This window comes from Rhinopithecus roxellana, chromosome 1, assembly GCF_007565055.1.
Source record: "Rhinopithecus roxellana isolate Shanxi Qingling chromosome 1, ASM756505v1, whole genome shotgun sequence".
NCBI lineage: Eukaryota > Metazoa > Chordata > Mammalia > Primates > Cercopithecidae > Rhinopithecus > Rhinopithecus roxellana.
Window position 1 is genome coordinate 70,818,234 of NC_044549.1, and position 12,639 is coordinate 70,830,872.

A 12,639-nucleotide genomic window follows, 5' to 3' on the forward strand; every position below is an offset into this window, starting at 1 on the left:
ATAGTTCCTTTTATACAGAAATGATCCTTTCCTTCTTTTCAGTATGTATCTTTTAACTGTCATCACTCCTAACCTAGACCTAGAGTGGTTTTTTTCCGGTCCCAGCTCTGCCGGACACACGCTCTGCCCAGAGAGAGACCCGATCTAGCCAAGGCCAGGCGGTCTAGGGCCACGTCTGTGTCTAGCGTCCGGCGGGCGCTGCCGTGCCGCTCTCCCATTGGCTGGAAGTTCCCTCGCCTGGGCTGGAGCGGCTCCTGCTCGCCACGCCAGCCCGTCGGGCTACCGACCGCCCAGGGGGGCGGGGCTTGGAGGGACGGGGCGGGCCCTGGGTGAGGGCGGGGCCTCGGGGCGTCGCGGACGTCCGAGCGGCCTACGGTGTGGGAGGGAGTGCTGGGCCGCGCCCCGCGAGGCCGGGCCCTGGCCGGGCCAATCCCGGGCCACCGGGCGGGCGAATGCTGGGCCTGGCCGGCCCGCCCGAGAGCCTGGGGGTTGGGGACAATGGGCTAGTTCCTGGTGCGTCACGGGGGAGTTCCTTAAAGGGGAAGTGAGCCGGGCTACAGGGCGAGTGCGGAGTGCGGTGGTCGGCGGGGAGGACCCCGCGCTTTAAAATAATGCCCGCGGCGCCCGCGCGACCATGCAATGGCGAGCGCTTGTCCTGGGGCTGGTGCTCCTCCGGCTTGGCCTCCATGGAGTATTGTGGCTCGTCTTCGGGCTGGGGCCCAGCATGGGCTTCTACCAGCGCTTTCCGCTCAGCTTCGGCTTCCAGCGTCTGAGGAGCCCCGACGGCCCCGCGTCGCCCGCCTCGGGGCCCGTGGGCCGGCCTGGGGGGCTATCCGGACCGTCGTGGCTGCAGCCGCCAGGGACCGGGGCGACGCAGAGCCCGCGCAAGGTTCCGCGGCGTCCTGAGCCGGGGGTGTGCGGCCCAGCCCACTGGGGCTACGTGCTGGGCGGCCGGGACCGCGGCCCGGACGAGTACGAGAAGCGCTACAGCGGCGCCTTCCCTCCGCAGCTGCGTGCCCAGATGCGCGACCTGGCACGGGGGATGTTCGTCTTTGGCTACGACAACTACATGGCGCACGCCTTCCCTCAGGACGAGCTCAACCCCATCCACTGCCGCGGCCGTGGGCCCGACCGCGGGGACCCGTGAGTAGCCCCCGCCGCCCGGGGCCGGGCGCCCAAGCGCTTCCTTCCGCCCTCCGCTCCGGGGTGCAGCTCTCTGTCCTCCGGGGCCCCTGAGGGCGCCAGGGCCGTTAGGGTCCCGGGCAGCGTCCGTGCGCCGTGACCCGCCTGAGTCCCTGTGAAGACCCTGGAGCTTGAGGGTGCGGGGTGGGCCGGTGGCCTTCCTCTCCTGATTCTCTCACAATTTCCAAACTTCAGAACTGCTGTCCAGCTCAGTGTCTTACACATGAGGAAACTGAGGTCCAGGACCAGAAGGGACAGTGGCAGTGCCAAGGGCTGGCTTGGAGGGCTTTCCACTTCCATCTCGAGCCCCTCCTCCGGATGAACATAAACTCTAGATGAAATCTCCACGCTCCCCGTGTAAACGCAGCTTCAGAACAAGTCTTTACCCCGTACCCCCACCTCCATCAGATTGCCACACCCACGTCCTTTCTGTGTAAAAAGCCAAGAGTTGACTTCTCCAAAGCCGTCCCTTGAGTTTGAGGCAGAACGGGGTTACAGCCTCTCCTTCACAGGGGCTGCTTCTTACGCTGAGGATAGGTGGTGGGGAGGGAAGCTATGTGGCCCACATTTGGGGTCCAGATACTTGAGGTGAAATTTATTGGATGCTGAATTGATTGTCAACGTCATTACCCTGTACGATCTGTCCTATAAATCCCCCCCCTCTCGTGGCGTGGTTGTCAGGGAAGGTCAGCCAGCCCTCCCTGTCCACCAGCCTTGTTTGCAAAGGCTGAGCTCCAAGGTTCACCGCTGTTGACATCAAAGTCCAAGAGGGCAGTACACCCAGCTAAGGACGTCTTACCTGTAGGGAAGGAATGTGCATTGTCATAGACCCTGTTAGTCCAAATAGGTGACTCCCCTCCCCTGGATGGGAGTGGAGGAGTTGGTTTGCTCAGTGTCTTGGCACCGTCTGGGGCAAGCATTTTTCTTCACTTGGAGGAAAGCAGTGGAGTCCAGTCCTTAGGTTCTGATAAGGAAGCCTATAGACTAAACGGACTTGGGTTTTTAAAGTGATGTGGTTATCTACACATTTATGTTTTAAATTGCAGTTTGAGAGCATGATTTCTACCGAAGCAAGGGGACATCCCAGGCAAAGGACTGAGCCTTTTCATAATTCCAGGGAACTGATGAGTTTTTCTTGCTTAACCGTAGCGTTTATTTGTATAAGTGTATATTCTATCTCAATTTTTTTTGAGAAAAAATATTAAATTTTGAAAAAAAAGTATTTGGCCTTTCCAGATTTTTTGTTTTTTGAGACAGAGTCTCGCTCTGTCGCCCAGGCAGGAGTGCAGTAGTGTGATCTCCGCTCACTGCAACCTCCGCCTCCCGGGTTAAAGTGATTCTCCTACCTCAGCCTCCCGAGTAGCTGGGACTACAGGCTCGTGCCACCATGCCCAGCTAATTTTTTGTATTTTTAGTAGAGACGGGGTTTCGCCGTATTAGCCAGGATGGTCGCGACCTCCTGACCTCGTGATCCACCCGCCTGGGTCTCCCAAATTGCGGGAATTACAAGCCTGAGCCACCGCGCCCGGCCATGACCTTTCCAGATTTTCAGCAGTGAATGAATTATTTGGCTCACTTAACTAGAGGGGACTTTATACCTATAAATGTATTTTCTTTCTGTCTCAGTTTTTTTTTGGGGGTGGGGAATAAACTTCATTAAATTGTGGTTTTGTTTTTTTTTTGTCAGCCTACATCATGCTTTAATGGTTTTTCTTTTTAAATCAACATCATTACATTTTGAAAAACATCATAACATTCTACCAGTTATTTTAAATTTATCTTTGCCACTAGTTCCTGCGCATATGTCTACCTATGTTTTACATAGGCAATCATAATATGTGTACATATTTTGGATCTTAATTTGTGCTTTTCCACTAGTGCTCTTGGTATTACAAGAAGGGAGAGAGCACTTTCAATAAGTAAGTACCTTTATTCTTGCTCACAGACTGTTTCTCAGATTACCTTTTATCAGGTGGACTCAAGTTGAAAACAGTTTAACGGGGAATTGTGATAACACTTTCATTTGAGAATATGATGGTTTGGAGAGTGAGTTGATGACATTTTAATGTTTTTCTTAATGAACCTTAAGAGTGCTTCTGGAGAACCTTAAGAGTCCCTTCCCAGCAAGGTGAGGTGGTGGTTGATTTAACTTGCTGGTCTTCATGGTATCATGTGTGCCGTTGGCTTTTATTTCAGAATGAAAGGCTGCTGATGAGTGTTTTGGTTTGGTTATGCATTGGTTTGGTTATGTGTAAGTTAAGGTCAGGTTGCTTTGAGACAGATGTGTTATTGGAAAGAGGGTGTTAGAAGTATTGAGGAGGTGGGGATGGCATTAGGGAAGGGCTGTGCCCTGAGCTGGGTAGACCTGTTGGTTGGTAAACCTTTGTTGTCTTTGAGGAGGCCATAGAAACCTTGCGCAGACTCCTCACACTTGCCTTTTACAGAGAGTGGAAAAGATAATTTTTTTGTGCTCTCTTTCCTTTAATTTAACTCCTCTCAGGCTTTGCTATTTTTGTTTTAATATTTTAAAAAATTTTATTTTTAATTTTTTTGGGTACATAGTAGGTGTATATATTTATAGGGTACATGAGAGATTTTGGCACAGGCATGCAATTCGTAATAATCACATCATGGAAAATTGGGTATCCAACCCCTCAAGCATTTTTCCTTTGTGTTAGAAACAATCCAATTATACTCTTTTAGTTATTTTAAAATGTACGATTATTGACTGTAGTCCTCCTGTTATGCTATCGAATACTAGGCCTTGAGGAAAGTTTAGAACCAGAATATTGTCATGCTGGCTTTGAAACAGGAGGGTACTTCACATCCCCAAACTAAATAATCTGTGATAAAAATCTTTCATATTTTTTGTTTGTTTAATTGACAGGGTCTTGTTCTTTCACCCAAGCTGAAGTGCAGTGGCACAATCATAGCTCACTGCACCCTTGAACTCCTGGGCTCAAGCAGTCCTCCTGCCTCAGCCTCCCGAGTAGCTGGGACTAGAGCTGTGCCCCACCATGCTTGGCTAATTTTTTAAAAAAATTTTTCTGTAGAAATGGGGTCTCACTTTGTTGCCCAGGATGGTCTCGAACCCCTGGCCTCAAGCAGTCTTCCCACCTTGGCCTCCCAAAGTGCTGAGATTATAGGTGTGAGCCACCAAGCCCAGCCAAAAATCTTCCAGATTTAAAAAAAATCAAATGTATTCTAACGATTCATTTAACGAGTGAATTTGCCATTAGAGTATTATGTAAAAAGTACACATAGAAAATATTGGTGCTAAACACTCCTACCTTTTCTCTGTAGTCATGTGTGTTCCAGGCTTTCTTGCCTCAAGTACATGTGACTTGTTCTTGGGGAGGTGTCAGGTAAGGGGTTAACATGAAGTAAATAAAACCTGAACACTCTAAAAAGAGCAAATCTTTCTGTCTACAGAAAGCTATGCAAAGTCAGTTCTTCTTACATCCTCAATTTGTGTTGGAGGATCCAAACTTAAAGTTTCTTTGAGTAAATGTGGACATTATATTTTTGTAATCCTGTGAATGGTAAACTATAGTTCTGGCTTTTGGGCATGTGACCATTCTCAATTTCTTCTCAACTGTATTGCTATTAAAACAACAAAGCAAATCTCAAATTAGGCCAAACAAATATTGGCCCCTCAAATGCTTAGGTACTCCTAGCTCAAGATGGCCTCCTCTGCATTCCTCTTTCTTTGGAAAATCCTGCCCTCTTTCAGAGTCAGGCTCGTCTTGTTTCCGTGACACCGTCTAACTGAAGATGATTCTCCTTTATTTACTCAGTTCTCCTTTTGATTCCTTTCCTTTGAGCTGCGATTCCACATTTTAACCTTGTTTGAGGATTGAGTACTGTTGTGTATTCACCTTCATTTCCCTTTGTCTTGTCTCTCCAGATTATCAATCCCTTGAACGCAGGGACTCTTTCTTATGTTATTTCTGTGCCTACACCACACCAGGTAGATTTCTGAACAGCTGTTACAGGCTGAGTATATGTGGGAATTTTTAAAAACACATATGTTTGATTTTGTTAACATCATCAGAAATTTTAAAAACACATATGTTTGATTTTGCTAACATAATCAGAAATTTTCTGTCAAAGGCCATGGTTTTCTCCATCTTTTCTGTTTTGAGGTGAACTTTAAAAATTTACAATGGGGTGAATGCCATGAACATTTGTACCTGGTGAAGTAAGTGGAGCATTTAGTTGTGCGGTTCAGCCAGCTGGTTACAGGGAAAGGTATTGAGTTCTTGGCTTGATGCACTTAAAGATACCAGCTTAGGTTGGACATTGACAAGAATATCTACAGAGAACAAATCCAGAGTCTTACCTGCATAGTGGGCTGGCATAAATGGAGTCATAATAATTTCAAGCTGTTAGGCTAGGAGAGTTTTATGGTGTTTATTTTTTTTTCTTTCTCCTCATTCCCACTTCCCCCTTATTTTGGCACATTTTGAAAGAGCATGTAGCAATTATTTGGTAAGAAAGAATTAAAAGTGTTCTAATGAATACCCCAGATCTTGGAGAGGATTTGTCTGACTGCTCAGTGGAGAAAAGGAACCCCACAGTTACTGCAAATAATTTTTTTTTTTTTTTTTACGGTGGCAACTCAATTTTTAGTGACTGGGCATTGTAAAAGAAATATTTTAAAACTGGGTCTATTTTAGTTATAGATTAGAAGGCAAAGCACGATAAACCATGGAAAGGAGTTCAGTGCTCACAGTGAGTACCTTCCTTCCATGGGCCTGTGCAGGTGGAGAGAGTGACACATGCCACAGATCTGGGTGTGACTCAGGAGAGGGGAGTTACGTATGGTTCTCCTGATTACCATCTAGCTTGGATGCTACATGATGAGGGAGTTACTTTCTGATGAGGTGGGCTATTAAAGCCCACTCTGTTTCTAAGCAGCAGAGCAACATAGTGAAATATTTACATGCAGCAGAACATTCTTGAGTTGGCAGAATTGGGCATGAGGATCTCCCTGTCTCCTTTGAGCCCCTCCTGCAACTCTTGCACTTTTTGTATCTTTTTTGGCTGTCACTTGCCCTTGAGAGGCGTATTTGAATCCACAGCTGTCGCTTTGAGGGGACCTTTTGCTATTGCATAAGTTTATTTCCAGAGAATCAACAAATAGAAGAAACAGGTGCAATTTTCCAGCCAAGCAGTTTTCTGACTTTCCAGCTTGTAGGAAATGAGATAACCCTAGTTCCTAGACTATAACCCCCATATATATCTTGTTTCAAAAAAAAGTATCTAAAATTTTACTATAAATTCTTTGCTTTAGATTAGGTGGCATAACAGCATAAAACAAGGCAACTGGAGGGTTCAAATAAAATCAGACGTTGGAGCTGTTATGCCTCTTTCACATAAGCCCCATTTCCCCGCAGCTGAGGTATAGACCTTTCAGAGAGCACAGCAAGCCATCACAACACAGAGGTGCTGTACACCAGAAGCTTCTCTCACTGGAAAGTGAGAGGAGGACCCATTAGGGTGATCCAAGGAGCAGATAAGTACTCTGGAATATGATGGAAGACTGCAGATATCAATGAATCTTGCTGGAAAGAAAACTGGAGCTTTTTTGCTTTGGTTGCTAATAAAATCTTTAAACGGTTGTCTTATGTCTTCTCTTACTATCATTTTTTCCAAGCTTCTGCACTTATTCTCTGGGTTTTTGGGAATGGGACAAGTAAATAAATGAAGTCCCCAGAATTTCTCAAACTGTCCTTTATTTTACTAGTTCTTCATCCCTATTCTCCCAGATGTATTAGTTTTTTTTGTTGTTGTTGACTTCTTTTTTTAAGTGTTATAAAGAAATACAGCGCCTGAGGAGCTTCACCCTTGTTGTCATCCTGAAGTTGGTTTCTTAAGGTTGTTTCAGAATGGAAAATTGCTGTAGATTATGGGGGTGAGAGCTGTGTGGCAGAAACGTTTCTGTAGCTCCAGTTAAGAAGGGAGAAAGGCCTCAATTCCTGCTTTGGTTCATGTTAAATGATATCTCAGAATTAATGGAAATAATGGAGACCCTTTGGATGAGTTATTAATGAAGAAATGGTGTAAAGAAGTTAATTTATACCCCCAACCATAGGGCAGATGAGTAATATTGACACTGTCAATGAACGTATTTACTTTGTGTGTAATAGGCTGTGGTGTCGAATTGCTTTATTAAAGTGTTGCAGGTGGGTCGTATAACAAGTGCTCTCCTTTAGTTCCTAATGATTATGAAATCAGAGCTTTTTAAAGTTGGATAGGACCAAAGAGATTGTATATGGTGATAAACCTGAATCTCAGACAGGAGATAACTCACCTCCTGACTTCCCATGAACATTCTTTCCACTCTGGTACAAGTGTGTCTCCGCAGTTCTCTGACTCGATTCTACTTACGAACACTATAGAAAGTGTTGCTTTTGGAGTAGAAAGACCTTTGCCATATTAATTCACCCGTAATTAGTTCCTGAATAAATAAGAGTCGCTGGCAATTACAGTTTCTGATGGGTGTTTAGTTTTATTGTCTTCTCTTTTGAAATAAAGTCTTTTTGTTTAATTTTAATTTTCTTTTTCAGTTCAAATCTGAACATCAATGATGTACTAGGGAACTACTCATTGACTCTTGTTGATGCATTGGATACACTTGCAGTAAGTGTTCACCTTTTTAAAAAAAGTTAATTAAGATAAGATGTTTTGGAGTCGATTATCCCTAGTTCCCTCCAGCAATGGGAATTCCAGGGAGCCTGATAAGTCAAAATGTATCGTTAGCTTTGATAACTGTTATTTATTTTAATGACCTTAATGGGGAGGGCAAGAAAAGTGTTGAAGGTTAAATGAGGGGAAATGTGATTCCATTAAAAAAAGGAGAAGAAATGTATGATTGATTTTAGGGAACCTATTTTTTTTAAACCAGTTTCTTATTCCCTAAAAGAACCTATAGAGAAGCTCATTAATATTGATAATTGCAGTAGTTGCTATTCCAGGAGTAAAAGAGAGAAGATCTCAGGGTCAGCAGGTACCCTGAAATACCATCTAGCTACTGGCTCCCCCAAGAGCAAGTTGGAATCCTAGTGCCAGTCCTTATGTCGGGCTCCCTAGAAACCCTTCTCTTTTATTTGCTACTTCCTGTTTTGTGGACACCCCATGCCTGAGCTGCCAACGTGGGTGCTGACATTACCTCCTCATCCTGTGGTTTTGCTCATTGACTCTGGAGAACTGGAGACCTTTGAGCAGATATGAAGAAGCACCTTGAAAGTAGTGTGGCACTCGGTGTGTGGTGCCATGTCTGTGTGCTTCATCTGCTTCACCTTTTGCCATTAAAGCAGTTTCCAGGGGACTGTATTCCAGCATAGTGCTGTTTTAAAATCTTCTTAGTAAAGGTGATTTTACAACCTCTTTGCTTTCCTTCATTGTCCAGCAAGTCTTTACCATGAGAAATTTCTTATTGCAGTCTAGCCCATATCTTGTACTTAATAATTTATTCTTGTTTCGTTTAACATTCCATAGAAGAGTTTAAAGCTGTCAGGAGTTAGAATTGGGGCCCAGCACAGTGGCTCATGCCTGTAATCCCAGCACTTAGGGCGGTTGAGGTGGGCAAATCACCTCAGGTCAGGAGTTTGAAACCAGCCTGACCAACATGGTGAAACCCCTTCTCTACTAAAAGTACAAAAATTAGCTGCACATGGTGGCAGGCGCCTGTAATCCCAGCTCTTCAAGAGGCTAAGGCAGGAGAAATGCTTGAACCCAGGAGGCAGAGGTTGCAGTGAGCTGAGATTGTGCCACTGCACTCCAGCCTGGGCAACAGAGTGAGACTGCATCTCTGGAGACACACACACACACGAATTGGGTAATGTGCTAGCCAAGTTTGCATTATGATAATCTAGTATCTTGCTAGTAGTAGACTTACTTACCAGAACTTGGAAAGAGCTTGAGAGATCATTCTACATCCTCATTTTATAATTAAGTAGTAGAAATAGGACTAGGCCCTTGGTCTAATAGGAAATCTGGGGGTACTGATTTAGTATAATTTAAATTGCAGAGCAACTTAGTTTCCCAATATCTCCTTCTGAAGTTATTGCTGCTCTGTTTCAGTCATTTACCATCACTGATCAAAATGTGCCCAGACGAGTATGGTACCAGAGGCTGACTCAGCCTACAAGTGTTACTTAAAGGAAATGTCCTAAGACTCATGAAAGCTTACTCTTTCTCCCTAAGAGCTTTGTCTTCTTCCTTTTTTTTTTTTTTTTTTTTTTTGAGACAGAGTCTTGCTGTGTCGCCAGGCTGGAGTGCCGTGGTGTGATCTTGGCTCACTGCAACCTTCACCTCCTGGGTTCAAGTGATTTGCCTGCCTCAGCCTCCTGAGTTGCTGGCTTTTTTTTCTTTCTTTTTTTTTGCCCCATTTTGTTTTTTTAATCCCCCTACCATGCCTACTATTCTGTTGTTCACCATAGTCTCCCCCACACTTAATGGTGTCTGGTGCATAGTAGCAGTGCAAATGTTTGTTCAAAAAATGAATTCTAACTAATGAAGCATTTCCCAACACAGATTCTAAAGATATTTACTCCCTGAAAGAAGAGTTCTGTTTCCAAATGGACTTGAGAAATTCTGTATGTCTGGTCCCACTGTTAGAGAGCCACAGTACCCATCAGCATTTTAAAGACTCTGAGAAGTCCCAAACCCATTTAGCTCCTCTGTCCCATTCAGCCTTTTTCAAACATGAGTGAGTGAGTTCAGAACGTGGTTACTCAGGGTTCTGTAGCTATCTGACCATAATGGTAAACTACAGTAAGTAAGAGTTGTTGACTTCCTTCACCATCCTCACTTGATTTGAGCTCATGTCAGCACCTGCAGCTTCACCAGATATTGTTGCTGGTAAACATCTGTAAGAAAACAGACTCATCTCTGTGGTTTTAATTGTAGAATATCTGGCCTTTAGTGCTTCAGGCCTATTTTTCAGGTGTACTTCTGTTGTGGTTTTCCTTTTCTTTTGCTAACATTTAAACAGGCTTTAACAGATGTGCTAGGGAAACATTGTGAAGATAGCAGTCCCCTGACCATTGGATGCAACTTGCAGCATTATTGCATCATCTTCTAAAAAGAAAGAACCGAAAGCTAGAAATGTCTGTACTTACTCTGTAGGTTATAGCAAAATAACGATGAGGTGGAAAAAATGGAGCAGACCAATTAATATTAGGAAATAATATTTGTTATTATATAATATATAATAATATACAATAATACATACTTGAAGGTAATGTCTGATGAAGAAAGAAGTAGTGTCTCAGTTATTTTAGAAAGTTTATTTTGCCAAGGTTAAGGACACACCCATGACACAGCCTCAGGAGGTCCTGATGACATCACCCACGGTAGCTGAGCACAGCTTGGTTTTATACGTTTTAGGGAGACACGAGACATCAATCAATATATGTAAGATATACATTGGTTCAGTCCAGAAAAGTGGGACAACTTGAAGTGCTGGAGGTGGGGTGAGGGGGCACTGCTAAGTCATGGGCAGATAAAAGACAAATGGTTACCTTTTCATAAATTTTTCTTTTTTTTGAGACAGAGGCTTGCTCTGTTGCCTAGGCTGGTGTGCAGTGGTGAGATGTCGGCTCACTGCACCCTCTGCCTTCCCAGGGGTTCAAGCAGTTCTTGTGCCTCAGCCTCCCGAGTAGCTGGGATTACAAGCGTGTGCCAGCACACCTGGCTAATTTTTTGTATTTTTAGTAGAGATGAGGTTTTGCCATGTTGGCCAGGCTGGTTTTGAACTCTTGACCTCAAGTGATCCGCTCACCTTGGCCTGCATAAGTACTGGGTTTACAGACCTGAGCCACCGTGTCCAGCTGGTTGCATTTCTTTTGATTCTCTGATTAGCCTTTCCCTGAATACAGAATTTACCTGTGACAAAGGTAGAGGAATAATCACTTATGCCTTTGCCTGGCTTAGTGAATCTGCAGTTTTACATAAACAGTAGGGCAGAGGAAGCAATCAGATATGCATTTTTCTCAGGTGAGCAGAGGGATGACTGAGTTCTGTCCTTTGTTCTTACCTGTGAAGATAAACCGTCAATTTACATTGCCAGGGTAGAATTTAGCAGAATTGTTTTAGAGTGAAGATCTTGAGGCCCACAAGGAATTTCCTTCTAGATAAATTATAAGGGATATATATATATATAGTTTTTTCTTTTTTTTTTTAAGTCTATGTAACTATCTTATTTAGGAATAAAATGGGAGGCAAGTTTGCCTGATGCAGTTCCCAGCGTGACTTTTCCCTTTGGCTTAGTGATTTTGGGGTCCTAGCAATTTATTTTTCTTTCACAGTGTGTCTTTATGATGTCATTATAGTGTTAGGGTTTCATAAAATTTTGAGTGGAATGAAATAATTTTGATTCAGGTTAATCTAGAAAGTTTGATGCCCAACTGTGCTTCATACAGGAGAGAGTAGCTTAGTGTGACATCGTATCTACACACCCAAAATAAGAATCATAATTCTAAATCACTTTTTAAAAGGGCATAGAGCTGAGTATTCATATATTTTGTTTCCTTTAAATTAGTCACTGGTTTTATCCTGTGCTCCAAAAGATATTACCCTGTTTCTCAAAGTGTTTAGACATCTGGATAACAAGTTCGTTCAATTTTCCAGATGTTTTGGTCTCCTGGGAGCCAAGCACCCAAGCCGCTGATTTATTTGAGGAGCAGAGAGAAAGACATATTTTTGTTTCTTCAGTTTTCTGATTTATTTGTATACCTGCCAGAAGTTTTAGAAACCACAGTGCCTGGCATGTTCAATAAGATCATAGTGAAGTTTGCTGGAGAGTGGAGTTGGGAAGATGAGGAGTGCCAATGATTTTACAAGGAATTATTTTCAGTTTTGTCCTTTGGAGATAGGGCTCTTGAGTTGGAGGAAATGGGCCTGCCATGTGCTGGTAATATATTCTAAGAAATAACTGCTTTTCTATCTCTTGTGTTTCTACTTCTATGGTAGCAAAACCACATACAGACGTTTAGGTGACATGACTAGGCTGCTGTGATGATACAGCCTCAGTTTCATTTTAAGTTGCTGTAATAACCTGTGTTCCTGTTTTTAAAGGTAATGGGAAATTCATCCGAGTTCCAGAAAGCAGTCAAGTTAGTGATCAACACAGTTTCATTTGACAAAGATTCCACCGTCCAAGTCTTTGAGGCCACAATAAGGTAAAATAATGAATATTCATAAAATGAATTGGAGACTTCTTTTTATGTGTTTAAAGATAAAAATACCTGTGAGGCTCTTTTCACCCCAAGATCCAGGCAGGGAGTCCATATGGGCTTTATGGGTGCAGTGTGCATTTTTCATGTTCATATCATATTTGTTAAAACTGGAACAATTATTTCAAAGTAATCACATCCCGGACTGAAGGGAAAGACACATTTATATTTCGTTTTCTTTTTATAGATTAAACTCTTTTTTCTTTTTTTGAAA

The 12,639-nt window shown here is 43.6% G+C and overlaps 1 protein-coding gene across 1 annotated transcript in view; it reads left to right on the top strand.

Annotated features, from left to right (window-relative positions):
- The first annotated feature begins 380 nt into the window (after positions 1-380).
- EDEM1 (ER degradation enhancing alpha-mannosidase like protein 1) overlaps positions 381-12,639 on the top strand; it is a 32,520-nt gene continuing 20,261 nt past the window's right edge. Inside the window, exons 1-3 of the mRNA XM_010365678.2 lie at positions 381-1,143; positions 7,755-7,827; positions 12,268-12,371. Of these exons, the coding sequence (XP_010363980.1) occupies positions 635-1,143; positions 7,755-7,827; positions 12,268-12,371 (686 nt within the window). The 5' untranslated portion in view covers positions 381-634. The remainder of the gene's footprint in view (positions 1,144-7,754; positions 7,828-12,267; positions 12,372-12,639) is intronic.